General features: G+C 37.9%; 1 protein-coding gene across 1 annotated transcript in view; it reads right to left on the bottom strand.

The window, feature by feature from the left end:
- The window catches only part of LOC141405223 (probable multidrug resistance-associated protein lethal(2)03659), a 48695-nt gene extending 46976 nt beyond the window's left edge, over positions 1 to 1719 (bottom strand). The window contains exon 1 of the mRNA XM_073989316.1: positions 1217 to 1719. Coding sequence (XP_073845417.1) covers positions 1217 to 1293 — 77 coding nt within the window. The 5' untranslated portion in view covers positions 1294 to 1719. The remainder of the gene's footprint in view (positions 1 to 1216) is intronic.
- Between the last annotated feature and the right edge of the window lie 16794 nt (positions 1720 to 18513).

Raw genomic sequence — 18513 nt, 5'->3', positions numbered from 1 at the left:
TTTGGCCCGAACTTAACAAGTATTTATTGTTTTTTTATTTTTTTTTATTTTATTTTTAAAAAGGGTGATCCAACTAGAGGTACTTTTTTAAATTGCCTTTTTTGACTGATCACGTGTGAGACGTGTCATGGTATCATGTCATTTTTGTTTACTATTATTTGGCATATTATCGTAGAAAGACTTACAATTGAGAAAACAACGGTTTCGTGGGGTTTGTCCGCTGGTAGAACCATCAGTTCATATTTCTTCAAAATTTATCTCGGTGAGAACTTAACCTTCAACGACAACCATGAAAGCCGTCATACGATACTTGAAAATGAAGCTCGTTATCTCGACTACATTTTGGTTTCAACAAGACAACGATTCTTCTCCACATGACATCAATCAATGGATTTATTAAAAGAATACTTCGATGAACAGAAAATTTCAGGTTTTGGGACTGTCGATTGGCCACCAAGATCATGTGATATCACACTGTTAGACATTTTCCTATGGGGATATGTAAAGTTTAACGTGTTTGCGGACAACCCCATTTCAATTCAGACCTTGGGGCAAAAAATCAGGCGTGTCATTCGTCAGTTACCAGTCGAAATATTCGAACAATTCGTAAGACGTAGACGCGGCCAATATTTGATAGACATAAACGTAAAAAAATGGAATGTTCTTTAAAATAATAAGAAAAATTTCCCATTCTATTAGAATTTGTTGTGTGTTTTCTTAAAAAATGTAGGAACCTTTAGTTGGATCACCCTTTAGTCGTAGGCTGAGGGTATGCTGGGTATTGGGCTGTTTCTTTTTACTTGTTGTTCGTTGTATGTCATTATACATATAGTCGGCCTAGTCGAGGTTTACCAACCAAATATAACAATGGCGCCCAATCAATTTAGTCGTATACTATTGACCTTCCACAACACATCTTCAAGAAAAAGACATAGCCAAGTAATTTATACGTTGAAGAGGAACTCTCAACTTGTTTTATTCTTTATTTAGACACAAATCTTTGTATAATCATTATCTATTATCTATAATCATTCAACAAGTACATTCGATATGAACTTTCCATATGTAGGGCGGCTTATTTTCATGTTAACAACAAATACTTCACATTAATTAAAACTGTTATCGTTTCCTGATTATCGAATATACATTAAGCACTTATTTTATCAAAATAAAGTTCCTTATAAACGATAAGATATCGGCGAAAAAAAAAACTCACCAAAACATCATTGTCGACAACGGATTAGATGATTCGCGCGGATTTTCCGGCAATTCGTCAGATTTAAACGATTGCATTTTGAAAATTTATATTCTACTTATTAATATGTTAATTTTATTTATACTATTTTGTTCTTTGGAACCGATGAACCGATTACATTTAAATTTCACTTTCTTGTTCTTCTCTGCTTTTACTCCAATCGCTGGAGACGATATGGCACTCGTGTATTTCACAACGTTCTACTTTCCGCGACCGCTATTTTCGCTGTTACTCTTCACCGAAACACTTCCCTTGGCCAACTGAATTGGAGATTTTTACCGAAATGATCAAAAACCACCTTGGATCATGGAATTCGCTCGCACTTATCTAAGATTATAATGCCTACCAATGTCGATTTTTGTATGCCAAGATAAGGAAATTCTCAGAGTCGATTTCAATGTGTGCATAGATTTGTTCTTTGCTCTCCATTTACCACACTCAATTGCTAATGACTGTATGGGAATGATGTTATTGTTTAAATTTGACTTGCCATAAGCAGCCATAACACAAATACGACACATATGACGTATTTATTAAGTGTGTTGTTTTTGTTAAATACAATAGTACAATGGGCGCGGGTTCGTTATACTAGGTGCTACGCAATTAAAATAAGTTGAGTTGTATAAATTAAGAAGTGTTTTGTGATGTTTTGTAAACATGCGTACCCATTACCTTAGTTGTTGTTAGGCCATATATGTTTTCGCAACAACAAACTAAACTTACTCAGCCGCTGTCTAACAGAGACACATTGTTCTACAGCAAATTCTCTCTCTAATTTATTTTGGACATCTCTGCATTAACAAATTTTAATTCATATTGTAGTTATTTTGGCCAAGAGCGAAACAGAGAGTGTGAGCTTTATACTCTCTTTAATTTTTTTACCATAGACTAATGAGTAGTTTATAGACCAAAAAAGCTTTCATTTGTTTTCTCCTAACAGATGTCACACAAATTGATCTTGACGCTAGCTGGCCATCTAACTCAACTTCGAAAACAATTTATTCGTTTTTATACATTCCACCATACTATGGAGGGTATATTAAGTTTGTTTTTCCGTTTCTATTGCATTGAAAAAATTGTTTGCGGCCGTATAAAGTACATATCGCTCATTTACTCAAAGACTGACACATCACCAAAAATAAAGTTGCGAGAAAAACGCGTTTTAGGCTGGCTATTGAAATTTGACTTCCCAACTTAAAAATTTTATTACACAAAAACTAAAACAACTATTTGGACCATATTTTCCAAACAGTTAGCCAGATATCACTGCTAAATTTCTGTGCAAACTTAAAAAACTTTTTTTGATGATTTATGCCAAACTCCTAGAAAATAAGCTATAACTCATTGAGTTTTAGAGATATCAACATGAACATTTAACACAAGATAAAATAGAAGTGTAAGAAAAAATATAACTTGCTAACTTCAAAACCGCATTTTTTGAGTTATGCCACTCTTTGAGTAAATGAGCGATATACTCTCGATCAGGGTTAAATTCTGAGTCGATCTATGCATGTCCGTCTGTTGTAATCACTCTAGCTAGAGGCGTTATCGGTCCATGTTTAGGTATAGCACCCATATAACGGTACTTTCCGATTTTCGATACTATGAGGGTTTTACCTAAAATTTTTAACCGAACTAACTGTAATTTTACGTTTAAGGTTTTTACGGTTCACAACACTACTAAACCAAAAACTGTCAACATAGGCCCATGTTTATGTAAAACCCCCATGCAACGGTACCTCCCGATTTTCGGTATTTTGAGAATATTAGCTTTATTTCTTGATCGAACTTGTTGTAATTGGACATTTGAAGCTTCTATTGAGCACAACGCTTCTCCACCAAGAGTTTTAAATATAGGTCCATGTTTTGGTATAGCCCCCATATATCGGTATCTCCGGATTTTCGGTATTTTGAAGATTTTAGTTACATTTTTCGCCCAAAGTATCCGTAATTTAACGTTTGAGGTTCCTAGTGGTCACAACACATCTCCACCAAAAACCGTCAACATAGGCCCATGTTTTGGCATATCCCCCATATAAAGGTACCTCCAAATTTTCGGTGTTTAGAGGATTTAAGCTAAAATTTTTAACCAAACTACCTGTAATTTAAGGTTCCCAGCGGTCAAAATTTCCCAAAACTGTCAACATAAGTCCACGTTTTGGTACAGCTCCCATAAAACGGTGCCTCCCGATTTGCGGTATTTTGAGGATTTTTGCTCCATTTTTGACCGAACTGCCTGTAATTTGACTACTCTACAAAAAATGTTCAACATAGGTCCAGGTTTTGGTTTAGCCTCTATATATCGGTACCTCCCGATTTTCGGTATTTTTTTGCTCCATTTTTTGACCGAACTGCCTGTAATTTGACTACTCTACAAAAAATGTTCAACATAGGTCCAGGTTTTGGTTTAGCCTCTATATATCGGTACCTCCCGATTTTCCGTATTTTGAGGATTTTAGTTACATTTTTCGACAAAATAGCTATAATTTAACATCTCCACCAAAAACCGTCAACACAGGCCCATGTTTTGGCATAGCCCCCATATAAGAGTACCTCCCAATTTTCGGCATTTGGAGGATTTTAGCTACAATTCTTTACCGAACTACCTTTAATTTAACATTTGAGGTTCCCAGCGGTCTCAATACACCTCCCACAGAACTGTCACATAGGTCCACGTTTTGGTACAGCCCACATTTAACAGCGCCTCCCGCTTTTCGGTATTTTAAGGATTTTTGCTATTTTTTTTTTTGACCGAACTACCTATACTTTGACGTTTAGGGTTCCCAGTGGTCGCAAACCTGCTCTACCAAAAAATTGTCAGCACACACCCATGTTTTGGGCATAGCCCCAAACCTTCCAATTGTCGGTGTTTGGAGGATTTTAGATACAATTTTCAATCGAAATACCTGTAATTTTACGTTTTAGGTTCTTACTGATCACAAAACATCTCTACCAAAAACTGTCAACACAGGTATATGTTGTGGTATAACGCCCATATAACAGTACCTCCCGATTTTTGGTATTTTGGGGATTTTATCTACAATTTTGGACCAAACTATATGTAATTCTACTTCTCCACAAACAGTTTTCATTCTAGGTCCACACTATGATGTCGCCCGATTAAAGGTGCCGAACGATTGAAGACATTTTTATATGAATTTTTTTAACTTATTTAGGTATGAGTGGTCACAAAATATCTCCGCCTAAAATTGTGTACAGGAAAGAAAAAAAAATTGTTTTAGTTGTGTTCGGCCCGGCCGAACTTAACGCTTTTTTACTAGTGTTTCTTTTTTGTAATGTGGGGCCTGTTGTAAATTTCATGAATATATAGTGTTGTCATATCAACTAAAACATTATTTTTGGTAAATAAGTAACTCGTATATTTTTTTTATTTTTAGGATTTTCGTAAGAGTGAATTGAGTGAGTCAAAATAAAAATATCCATAACGACATATTTTGTTTTCATGTTTGGAAGATAGAGGAGAGCCGTTTTTTCTCCAGACATTATTTACTTTATGCTCATCATGTGCTTATTGATCAAAATTACTCAAAAGAGTTATTAACTCGACCAAGAAGAGCGAGCGCTTAAATTGTTTATGTGTGGGTAAAATTACACTGACAGAACAGGGTGATGTTTTTCATATTGAGTGTGAAATGAAAAATATATAGTTGGCGCGTTCGCCTTGTATGACTTAAATTAAAAATAATATAAATTACTTCATAATTTGAAAAGCATTTTTCTTCATATGTTAATTTTTTTGAGAGAAAAAACAAATTGTATATAAAAATGATTTTTTAAGACTTTCTAAGGATACATACATTTTTTATTGTTGCATTGCAGACGAGGCATTCTGCGTCATTAAAAATATTAATACAAAACAAAAATCATTTTCAAGTTCTTCCCTCAACATATTTGCTGTACAACTGCAAAATCTTTTCTGTGTACCCAAAAATAAACAAATAAAGCGACATCAACCTGCTTGCATGAAATTCAGTACAAGACTGAAGTAAAAAATCAAAACATTTGCTCTCTTACTTTGCGTTCGGGTCGCGTGTGTGTGATTTGCCGAAAAACTTCGTAACCAAATCAATACCCACGAACGGGTTTGATTTAAACGAACATGTTACGAATTCTGTATCAGTGCCCAACTTAGGGCAACACAAACCAGAATTATTTTTGATTTTAAACTACATGTTATTTTACATTTGTTTTCTGCTGGGCTTTAGGTAAAAGCAAAAACAAACAGCTTTCGATATGAAATGTCTCTGTGAACCATATGGGTTCAATGAACCCAATGTTTTTCTTAAGATATTTTATGAACGAACTAAAATGGAATAAGTAATTACCTTTCCTTCCTGTCTACAATTTAATTGCAAAATGTTTTCGACCAATCTAATCTAGTCTAAAAAATGTGTTCAACCAATCTAATCTAGTCTAAAAAATGTGTTCAACCAGGTGGTACGTTTTATGCGGACCTACCTAGACAATTTTTAGTGGAAAACTTTTGTAACTGCAGGTTCTCTAATGTCAAATTACGGGTAGTTCCGTCAACAAATTTCGCTAAGATTCGTAAAATATTGAAAATCGGGAGGTACCGTTATATGGGAACTATACCAAAACAGTGGTCTGTGTTGACGATTTTCTGTGAAGAAGTTTCGTGACCACTGTGAACCTCAAATATCGAATTAGATTTAGTTCGGTTAAAACTTGTAGCTAAAACCCTCAAAATACCGAAAATCGGGAGCTACCGTTATATGGGGTCTATACCAAAACTGGGACCTGTGTTGGCGATTTTTGGTGGAAAAGTTTCGCGACCACAGAAAACCTCAAATGTTAAATTACAGCTAGTTGGTTAATAGCTAAAACCCTCAAAATACCAAACATCGAGAAGTACAGTTATATGGGGGCTATACCAAAATATAGATCTCAACAAGTAAGAAAAGTCTATAGTCGGACGGAGCCGACCATAGGATACCCTATACCATGTCCTGTCCTAGGGACCTCTGTCGTCTGGAGTTAGAAACAGTTCACCGCCGTCGCTGGCAAGGTGGCATTTGCCCTGGCTTTAGCTCAGCCTGCGGGGCCGCAGTTCTTGCAGGTGAACAGATTCTCGACAGAGAGGACAAAAAAATCAAATCTATTGCCAGCTATGGATGATAGAACAAAAAAAAACGACAAATCATGTCATATACTCTTACAGTATGTTCAGACTACACTGGATTAAGCCAATCCAAATAAATCAAGATAATGTACTTAACCGTCGTATAAGGTATAGTCTAAACGAATATATAATTTGGAATATGGATTCGATTGGTTTTATGGCACCGATTGGTTGTTTATAGTGCCGGAGAAATCCCACCCCACCATGGTATTCAAGATCTCCATAATATATAGAATACCCCTAATTCCCGCCACCTGCTGTTCGTCTACGTTTCCTTACCTTTTACTCGTTTAGTTAGCCATTACAGAACACTTTTCACTTCATTTCACGTTATAAATAGTTTTATTTGTTGTTATTTCAATACAAATTATTTCATTTGGACAGACATCAACTAATTTCGGGTAAGTTATGTAATTAATATAAACAAAGAAAATACAATATAGTGACAATTCTAATAATTTTCGGCCTTTTTAAGAAAATTCTAACATTCTGCATGTAGGATTGGAGTGAATAATTAATGGTATCTGCCAGATTAAATGCTTTTTGTTTCTTCTACAGGTTCTAGTGGCAACGTGCAGGATGGATACACCGCAACAGACTGAGGATGATGTCGGACGCCTTATCTATGGACCAATGGCTCTTCCCAAGGTAAAAGTATTCGTAAGGTAAGTATGTATTCGTAAGGTAAGTATGTGTTCGTAAGGTAAGTATTGGCGGTTAATTATATTCCAGGTCTTGAACATGTAAATTGCAAAATATTATTTCATACATAGATTTAAGTTTTTTTTGTTTTTTTTTTTTCTTTATAGATTCAGAAAAGACAACAAATGGAGTGGAAAACGCCTGCACTGTATGGCGAATCGCGATGTAATCACTGACCCTAGCTTGAGCTCAACCACAGGTTCTGTTCACTTCACCCAATGAGGAACACGGTAAGTAAAACGATAACTACTCACTTGTTAACCCTTCTCTTCTAATATATTTCTTCTATTTTCTTATCTTTTCATGTTTCCTCCCCGGAATCTAATTACGAGCGTTTGTCTGTCCGAGTTCGGTTGTCGTAAAAGTTAAATGGGAAAGATACCAAAGGCAAGCCTGGATGGACATGCCGTAATTACAGCGCCTCCCTCGGTGGATTGGAGTTGTGATGAGTATGGCTCCACGATGTAATTTATTTTGGCGATATATTTGGGTTTAAAATGATATTTTTAATCACTTTTTTTCTTTTGACTTTTGTTCTCAATTTTTGTTAAAGTTTGTTTGGTTTAAGTTTCAGTTTGTTATTTCGTTAAAATTTGTTTGGTTTAAGTTTCAGTTTGGGTGACGTAGGGGATGGAAGATACCAAGGAACGGTCCTGACCGGTTTTAACATGGCAAAGCCCAGGATTTATCTTGGTCCCTCATTCATCCCAAGTGGACACTGACCTCCCCGTGGTGTCACCTGGGGAACTGCCTTTAACACCCGTTAAAGGTAGTGAGCTAACATGTGCCGCGCGTTCACCCATAAGAACGTTAAAAACTTGGGTTTGGGCGTCGGGTTAGTAACCCTCCCCTAGAAAAAACAGCCTACTATGAAAAAACGAAAGAAAAGAAAAACAAACCCCTCTAAAGTTGACGAACCCCGCAAACGTTTTAAGGACCATGATCTGCGAATCTGCACCTGGAATGTTCGCACTCTTTATAGAGAAGGTGCAGTCTTCGCATTGGCAGACGTACTTGAAAAGTACAAGACCGATATTACTGCCATACAGGAAATACGATGGATTGGGAAAGGCGTCACAACAACACCTAAAGGTGACGCACTGTATTATAGCTGCCATGACGTAAAGCATGAGTTTGGTTGTGGATTCGTAGTTAGTCGGAGACTAAAACATCTTGTATCCAGCTTCACTCCAGTGAATGAAAGACTTGCTGCAATTCGAATAAAAGCTAAATTCTTTAACATCAGCTTTATCTGCGCTCATGCTCCCACTGAAGAAAAGGATGAACAGACCAAAGATATATTTTACGAGCGCTTAGAAGAAACATATGACCGTTGCCCTGCCCATGACATTAAAATCATTCTAGGCGATTTTAATGCCAAAATTGGAAAGGAGAATATCTTTGGCCCAACAGTCGGGAAATTCAGTCTCCACAGTGAAACATCTGACAATGGTATGAGACTGATAGACTTTGCAGCTGCAAAAAACATGGTAGTTAGCAGTACCAGATTTAATCATCTCGATATTCATAAGGGCACCTGGCTGTCTCCAGATCAGAAAACAAGAAACCAAATTGATCATGTTGTGATAGATGGAAGACATTCATCGAGCGTGTTGGATGTACGATCGTTCCGAGGCGCAAACATTGATTCGGACCACTACCTTGTTGCAGCAAAGGTACGCACCCGCTTAAACGTAGCAAACAAAGTACGAACAGACACAACACGAAAGTTAGACATCGGTAAGCTGCAATCACAACAGATAGCCACAGCATATTCCACTCAACTAGCCCAATTGCTTAATCAAAGCCCTCCTCATCCCGATAACATATCAGCGCAATGGCAAAGCATTGCCCACTCCATGCAAACAGCCGCAAAATCCATACTTGGATACCAGAGACCTCCACCAAGGAATCCATGGTATGATGAGGAGTGTCGTGCTGCCACCGAACAGAAAAATGCGGCATATAAGGCTACTTTACAATCTGTAGCAACGCGTAGCGCACGAGAGAGATACAGGGAGAAAATGAGAGGGGAGAAACGTCTTTTCCGCAGGAAAAAGAGAGAGATGGAAAAGCGGGAGTGTGAAAAAATCGAGATGTACAGGAGCCAGAATGAAGTCCGAAAATTCTACCAAAGAGTCAAGCATCAAACTGATGGCTTTGGTACAGGCACATCCTCCTGTAGAGACCAGCAAGGTAATTTGGTAACTGATACAGATAGTGTACTCAGGATATGGAAAGAACATTTTTCAAATCTGTTGGTATCCAATAGTAGCGAAGACGACGAAGATACCACAGTCCCAATCCCAGAAGATGGTATTGAATGTATACCGCCCAGCCAAGATGAGGTAAAGACAGCAATAAATCGGCTGAAGAATAATAAGGCAGCAGGGGCCGATGGCTTACCAGCCGAGCTGTTCAAAACCGGAGGCGACACGCTGATAAGGTGTATTCATCAGCTAGTTAGCACCATCTGGCAGGAAGAACGAGTACCCGACGATTGGAACCTGAGTATCCTGTGCCCCGTCCACAAGAAGGGAGATAAGACTGTATGCTCTAACTATAGGGGCATAAGTCTACTCCCTATTGCCTACAAGATCGTGTCAGGGATATTGTGCGAACGACTAAAGCCAATGGTCAACGAGATTATTGGACCATACCAATGCGGCTTTAGACCTGGCAAGTCCACCATTGACCAGATATTTACCCTGCGGCAAATCCTGGAGAAGACCCAAGAGATGCAGATCGACACCTACCACCTTTTTGTCGATTATAAAGCAGCCTTCGACAGTCCGCTGCGCTCAAAGGTATTCCAAGCCATGTCTGAATTTGGTATTCCCGCAAAGCTCATCCGGCTTTGTAAAATGACTTTAACTGACACGAGGTCCTCAGTTAAAATAGGAAAGAACCTCTCCGAAGAGTTTGGTACCAAAAGAGGTTTCAGACAAGGAGACAGCCTTTCGTGTGACCTCTTCAACATCCTGCTAGAAAAGGTTATACGAGAGGCAAACGTCAAAAGAAGTGGCACAATCTACACCAATAGTCACATGTTACTTGCTTATGCTGATGATATAGACATCATGGGTCGATCAGTAAAAGAAGTAACTGATACCTTTATAAAGGTCGAAGGAGAATCTGCTAAAGTGGGTCTGGCGGTAAACGGTGAGAAGACCAAGTTGATGGTGTCGACGCGCAATGCGTCCATTGAGCTCGGACCGACTGTGGAAGTTGGTTCCTATAATATTGAGGTAGTAAAAGACTTCGTCTACCTCGGCACCTCCGTCAACACAACAAACGACATCAGTTGTGAAATAAAAAGAAGAATTGTATTGGCCAACAGATGCTACTTTGGATTAAGTAAGCAGTTTAAAAACAAGGCCACATCTCGTCAAACAAAAATAACGCTCTACAAAACACTGATACTACCCGTGCTGATGTATGGCTCCGAAGCCTGGGTACTTGCGCAAGCAGACATGGCAGTGCTTGGTGTGTTTGAGAGAAAAATTCTTCGAAAGATCTATGGACCAATCTGCGTTGACGGTGAATATCGACGTCGCATGAACCACGAGCTGTATCTGCTATACAACGACATGAATATTGTTAAACGTATCGAGATGCAGCGATTGCGTTGGCTAGGCCATATCATAAGAATGAGCGATGATGAACCCGCTAAAAAGGCGTATGAATACATGCCACATGGCGGTGCACGCAGAATTGGCAGGCCAAGGAATAGATGGCGCAAACAAGTGGATGATGAGATGACAAGGCGCGGTATTCCAGTGTGCAAAGCAACAAATAGAGAGGAATGGAGATCTCTTCTTAGTTCGGCCTATAGAACAAATGCTCTGTAATGGGCCAGCTAAGTAAAGTAAGTAAGTAAGTTTCAGTTTGTTACAATAATTTATGTATGTATTTTATTTTATGTACAATTTTACTATATTTTAATAATTTTTCTTTTCAGGATAAATTTTGATTCTTTTAGTTTTTGTACTTTGCTTTCATGTGTTTGAACCCTATTATAAGGGATAAATTTTATTTCAATAAAGAGATTCACAGATTCACAATTTTAATCTGTCTTTTTTTTCCAATCGTTGGAGCCACACATCCAATCTTCTCAGTAAGTATCATCAAAAAAGGCCGATTTTGATCAATCTTCCTCATAGGAAATTTCTCTGTCCTTCGTCGTTTTACTAGTCTCTTTTATTTCCCCTCTTTGACGTTTAGCAAATTTATCTACACAACAGCTGTTTTGTAATATAAATCGTTTTATTCGTCTTCTTATTAATTTTGTGTTTAACCCCTTAAGAGGCGCACACCACAACCACTATCCCTGGACAATCGCTGTCAATGATTGTGAAAATTTAATTATCAAATATCAGGATGTAATGTTTAATACTTATGACCAAAATCAAAAAGTTATCTTGCATGACAACGAAAGGAAAATTTAGTTCACACAAACTAAAATTTAATGAAACCCACTTATGTAGTACTACTACTTCCGTTGTTTAACCGCTACGTTATTGAAATATTTACCAATTTCTCACAAAAGTTTCAGTCCATTTAACCCGCTAAGTATTATCTGATTTTCACGTTGGTTTGTACGCTTCTTCTTCATCATAAACTCAACCTTTGTTTAAAATTTTGCGGGTTATTATTTTGACCTACAGAGCCGCTACAAAATTGGTTAAATTTTGTTTTTGGTCCATTTCATACCCTGAACATTTCACGATCATCACCAAAAACTAATCATTTATATTCTGGCCCGAACCCAACCACCTTAAAAAAATCGTTACAATCGGTCCGCAATAAGCTTGTTTACAATTTTTAATGGACGGACACACATCGCTAAATCGCTTTATCTCGTCAAAATATGAATTTTGGCATACCAAATAAGGGGTCTAGGACGAATATTTCGTGGTGTTACATAAACTTTTGGATAGACAATATGTAGCATGGGATACAAATGTGGTTCTCTACACAGAACCCATTATATATTAGGCAGTAGGCCCGTTATCTAGCAAACACTTTATTGCAATTTACATCAGAGGAAAGGCCAGTAGTTTTTTTCCATATGTATGCTACTTTGCGAAACATATATGTCCTCAAGGAATTAAAATATCGACCAAAAATAAAATTTTTATATTTTTCATACAAATTTAGTGGTCCATTTCACCCGCTAAAGATTATCAGATCATCATTCAAAATTGTAGGCATCTTTTCGACCTATACTCTTACCCGGTGCGATATAATTGCGACTTCTAGCGAGTTTATTATTACACTACAAACAAATAACGGAATATATTAGGTTGTAACTCTGTTATCTGATCATGCACACCAATATAATTGGCATCAATTGAAAGGTCAAGCGTTCAAGTATATTTCAAGTATATCTCACTTGTCCGGAATGTCACTTCCAGGAATTAAGATATAAGCTGTATATTAAAAATTTTCACAATTTTCATACAAAAGTTTTAATCCATTTAATCCTCTAAATATTATCCGATCGCCATCTCAAATTGCAAGCTTCTCCTTTGTGATATACTCTTACCTTATTTAAAATTACGCGTTGATCGGACTATTATTGAGACCTACAGAGCCGCTAGAAAATTGGATAAATATTATGTTTTTGGTCCATTTCACCCGCAAAATATTTCACGATCATCACCAATAAGAATAGGGATCTATTCTGATCTGAACCCGACCTCCGATCGGTCCATAATTGCGGCCTGGAGCGTGTTTACAATTTATAATGGACAGACGGACGGACGGACACACATCTCAAAATCGCTTTATCTCGTCGAGATATGAAGATTGGTATACCACATTGGGGGTCTCCGACGAATATTTCGCGGTGTTACATGAATTTTTACCAAACCAAACTTATAATACCCTTTTCCACATTGTGGTTTAGGGTATAAGTATCAAATTACAGCTAGATCTGTTAAAAGTTTTAGCTAAAATTCTCAATCCTTTACTAAAACATGGATTTGTGTTGACGATTTTCCGTGGAGAACATTCTTGACAACAGACAACCTCAAATGTTAAACAACAGCTAGATCAGTTAAAAATTGCTGCTAAAATCCTTAAAATACCGAAAGATGGGAGATACCGTTATATGGGGGTTATACCAAAACAGGGACCTATGTTGACGATTTTTCAGTGGAGAAGTTTAGCGACCGCATAGAACCTCAAATATCAAATTACAACTAGTTCGGCTAAAAATTTTAGCTAAACTCCCCAAAATACCGAAAGTCGGGAGGTACCGTTATATGGGGACCTATGTTGAAGATTTTTGGTGGAGAAGTTTAGTGACCACATAGAACCTAAAATATCAAATAACAGCTGGATCGGTTAAAAATTTTAGCTAAAATCTTCAAAATCCCGAAATTCGGGAGGCACCGTTATATAGGGGGGCTATAATAGTTGTTCCACAAACATCCCAGACGGGACAGGGGAGACTTCTCTCATATCAATGAGTGCACCCCGATTCATATTAGCTCAATGATATGGAACCTACTGTTTATCGCCGTCCGAACGGCGTGTCTTACGACACCACTTTATAGAAAAGTTTTACATGGCTGAAATACTCAGGAAATGTCGCCAACATTACTGAGGGGTATTCTGCCAAGGCGGGTGTACTTACCATTGCACCACGGTGGCACCCGTAGGGGGGCTATACCAAAACATAAATCTATGTTGACGATTTTTACTGGAGAACTTTCGTGACCACTGGGAACTTTAAGTGTCGAATTACAGCTAGATCGCTTAAAATTTTTAGGTAAAATGGACAAGATACCAAAATTCTGAATGTCTCGTTATATGGGGGTTATACCAAAACAGAGATCTATGTTGATGATTTGGGTGGACAACGCTGACTTCCGTATCGTTACTTACTTTACAAATGACTGAAAATCTGCGAAGTATTATGTTTCTCAACGGCGTTGTACTTAACAACTGCAAAGCTACGTGTTTCAAAACGACAAAATAAGCATTTATAACGCAGGTAAAAAGCTAATATTTGTCATTTTTATTTCTGATACATTTAGTTGCATTTTCGAAGAACAATGTATGAACGTGAAAAAGTTTGAAGAAATATTTGACGAAGTTTGAATAACACAAAGCAACTGGCGATACGGAAGTTAGCCGAACTTTCGTGACCACTGAGAACCTTAAGTGTAGAATTACAGCTAGATCGGTTAAATTTGTTTAGCTAAACAGCCATACTAGTTACCTAATATATTAAAATACTTAAAATCGGGAGGTGCTGTTATATGGGGCTATACATATTAGTGTACGAAAAGTACTAAAAGTTACAAAATTTGGTACAAATTGTGTATTTTGAACGTCTTTTGAATTGTATATCTTGAAATTTGGTATGGGAATCAAGGTTGGGAAGTGGTGTTAATATAAGGAAATGGGTTTGGAATTTGGATTTGGGTCAACGGATAGACCTGGAAAATCGTAATAATGGGTACGGAAAGTACTAAATGGTACTAAATTTTGCACAATTTGTATTTGGGTGAAACAATTGAGCTGGAATCCTAAAATTTGGAATAAAGATTATCGTTGGAGTGTAAAATTGAGGTAGTTTGGGAAATTCGTACTTATGGATACGTAAAGTACTAAATTTGGTGCAATTTGGACTTGAGCGAACGGATAGATCCAGAATCCTGAAATTTGAAATTAAGATTATTGTCGAAGTGTAGGATTCAAGTGGTTTTGGAAAATAGTACTTATGGATACGAAAAGTACTAAATGTTACTAAATTTGGTACAATTTGGATTTGGTTGGTTTTGATTTTGGATTTGATTTATGATTACTGTTGGCCTGTAGGATTGAGGAAGTTTTGGAAATTCGAACTTATGGGTACCAAAAGTATTAAAGGGAACTAAATTTGATACATTTTGGAAGTGAAGATTACTATTATTATTTTGTGTTAATGACAGCGTAGGGTTGAGATATGTGGTTGTCGAAATACGTACCATAGTATACGAACATTACTAAATGGTACTCAATTTGTGGTTGGGTGTAGGAACAGAGCTGGAATATGTATTTTTTGAGTTAGGCTAAGTAATGGTTTGTAAAGTTGTTATATGGACGTGTTTCAAGAAATACGGACCACAAATTTACGTAAAAAGGTTTCGCAAATTCGGGCTTATGTTTTTATATGAAAAGTATTATAATTGGGTTTGGGGGAACTGATAGAGAGGAAATTAGAATGGCGGTTTGTATGAATGGTTGATATTTTCACTAATTTTACCATTATAAAATAATAAAACGAAGTGGCCCAAACAAACCAAAGGTATTTTCGTTGTCCATAGATCCTAACACGACAGAATTTGTAAAAGAACGCTTGAATATTTTTCTGGTCAACTTTTGTAGCACAGTGTTATATATCGATATTTTCCAAAAAATATGCACTTTCTCAAGGTTTAAACTGACTGAAGGAGCATTCCAATACTTTTGCGATGTACTAGAGAGCTATTAATTATTTTGTTGGCTACAATTTTGGTATTTGTTATTGTGTTAGATAGCAAATATCAATGGTTTAGCTGTTATATGTCAAAATATCCAAATAAAAAACTTCAAGTCTGAATCGGGAGGCTCGATTTTTAGCGTAGACAGTGGACTTTTTTGCTCAGTTCAAACCCAGGAATCAGAAACGCGAAGGGCGCATTAAGGTTTTTTCTTCCACACAAATCGCCCCGGCCTAGTACATAAACATTGACACGACCAAAAATGTGCTTTATCGAAATAACGGTTGTTTCAGACAATTTGGAGTCGATTTAGCCATGTCCGTCCTTCTGTCTGGCTGGCTGGTACACACGATAACTCTCGAACGAATCAACCGATTCGAACCAAATTTTGGGTATCGTAATATTTTGCCCAAACAAAAGTTCAATTTTTTTCTTAAATGTTATGAAAGAAAACTCTCCAAACTTTGTTCATCGTGTTATTCCTTCCAGATATATATTGGGTTCGTGTATGTACTGTATCGGTCCACTCCTTTGGGATCAAGTGAAGTTTACGAGCTCCTCTCGAATAGTTTTGAAATTTTTTTTGCAGTAGGTTGTCCTTGTTGCTCCCTTTACGACGGTACAATTTTTTTCTTGTGCAAGTCCATTCTTTCTCAGATATTGGCCTAAAAACTAAAAAAACAATGACAGTACCAAACAAAATGGCAAATCCGCAATATTCTCGCAGGGAGTTTCTAATTGGTGCAGACTTTGTACATCGTATTGTTTTATCAAGTCATGTACCATGTTAGAATATGGAATATATCGAGTCTTTATGTCGTCGGTGTCATGCTTAAATTTTCTATACGTCATTTGCCTGTTTCGAGAAAAAATCAATTTAATGCTTCAGTCCGGGTGACGTAGGGGATGGAAGATACCAAGGAACGGTCCTGACCGGTTTTAACATGGCAAAGCCCAGGATTTATCTTGGTTCCTCTTTCATCTCAAGTGGACACTGACCTCCCGTGGTGTCATCTGGGGAACTGCCTTTAACACCCGTTAATGGTAGTGAGCTAACATGTGCCGCGCGTTCACCCATAAGAACATTAAAAACTTGGGTTTGGGCGTCGAGTTAGTAACCCTCCCCTAGAAAAAAAGCCTACTATGAAAAAACGAAAAAAGAAAAACAAACCCCTCTAAAGTTGACGAACCCTGCAAACGTTTTAAGGACCATGATCTGCGAATCTGCACCTGGAATGTTCGCACTCTTTATAGAGAAGGCAGAAGGCGCATTGGCAGACGTATTTGAAAAGTACAAGACCAATATTACTGCCATACAGGAAATACGATAGATTGGGAAATGCGTAACAACAACACCTAAAGGTGACGCACTGTATTATAGCTGCTATGACGTAAAGCATGCGTTTGGTTGCGGATTCGTAGTTAGTCGCAGACTAAAACATCTGGTATCCAGCTTCACCCCAGTGATTGAAAGATTTGTTGCAATTCGAATAAAAGCTAAATTCTTCAACATCAGCTTTATTTGCGCTCATGCTTCCACTGAAGAAAAGGACGAACAGACCAAAGTTGTATTTTACGAGCGCTTAGAAGAAACATATGACCGTTGCCCTGCCAAAATTGGAAAGGAGAATATCTTTGGCCCAACAGTCGGAAAATTCAGTCTACACAGTGAAACATCTGACAATGGTATGAGGCTGATAGACTTTGCAGCTGCAAAAACATGGTAGTTAGCAGTACCAGATTTAATCATCTCGATCCAGATCAAAGAACAAGTAATCAAATTGATCATGTTGTGATAGATGGAAGACATTCATCCAGCGTGTTGGATGTACAATCGTTCCGAGGCGCAAACATTGATTCGACCTTTACCTTGTTGCAGCAAAGGTACGTACCCGTCTAAACGTTTCAAATAAGGCACGAACAGACACAACGCGGAAGTTGGGCATCGATAGGCTGCAAACACAACATATAGCCACAGCATATTCCACTCAACTAGCCCAATAGATTAACGCGAGCACTCCTCATCCCGATAACATAACAACACAATGGCAAAATATTGCCCACTCCATGCAAACAGCCGCAAAATCCATACTTGGATTCCAGAGGCCTCCACAAAGGAATTCATGGTATGACCATGGAAAATGCGGCATATAGAGCCACTTTACAATCAGTAGCAACGCGTAGCGCACGAGAGAGATATCGGGAGAAAAGGAGAGAAGAGAAACGTCTTTTCCGCAAGAAAAAGAGAGAAATAGAAAAGCGGGAGTGTGAAAAAATCGAGATGTACAGGAGCCAGAATGAAGTCCGAAAATTCTACCAAAGACTGAAACAGCAAACATATGTCTTTGGTACAGCACATCCTCCTGTAGAGGCCAGCAAGGTAATCTGGTAACAGATACAGATAGCGTGCTCAGGATATGGAAGGAACATTTCTCCAATCTGCTGGTATCCAATAGTAGCGAAGACGATGATACCACAGATCCAATGCCAGAAGATGGTGATGAATGTCTACAACCCGACCAAGATGAGGTAAAAACAGCAATCAACCGGCTGAAGAATAATAAAGCAGCAGGAGCCGATGGCTTACCAGCCGAGCTGTTTAAAACAGGAGGCGACGCGCTGATAAGGTGTATGCATCAGCTACTTAGCACCATCTGGCAGGAAGAACGCGCACCCGAAGATTGGAATCTAAGCATGCTATGTAAGCAAGGAGATAAGACTGTATGCTCCAACTATAGGGGGATAAGTCTTCTCCCTATTGCCTATAAGATAGTGTCAGGGATATTGTGCGAACGACTAATGCCAATGATCGACGAAATAATTGGACCATAGCAATGTGGCTTTAGACCTGGCAAGTCCACCATTGACCAGATATTTACCCTGCGGCAAATCCTAGAGAAGACCCAAGAGATGCAGAT

This window comes from Musca autumnalis, unplaced genomic scaffold (assembly GCF_047663935.1).
Source record: "Musca autumnalis isolate F117 unplaced genomic scaffold, ASM4766393v1 scaffold_5, whole genome shotgun sequence".
Taxonomy (NCBI): domain Eukaryota; kingdom Metazoa; phylum Arthropoda; class Insecta; order Diptera; family Muscidae; genus Musca; species Musca autumnalis.
Note: the sequence above shows the minus strand (reverse complement) of the source record. Positions and strands in the feature narration are given on the sequence as shown.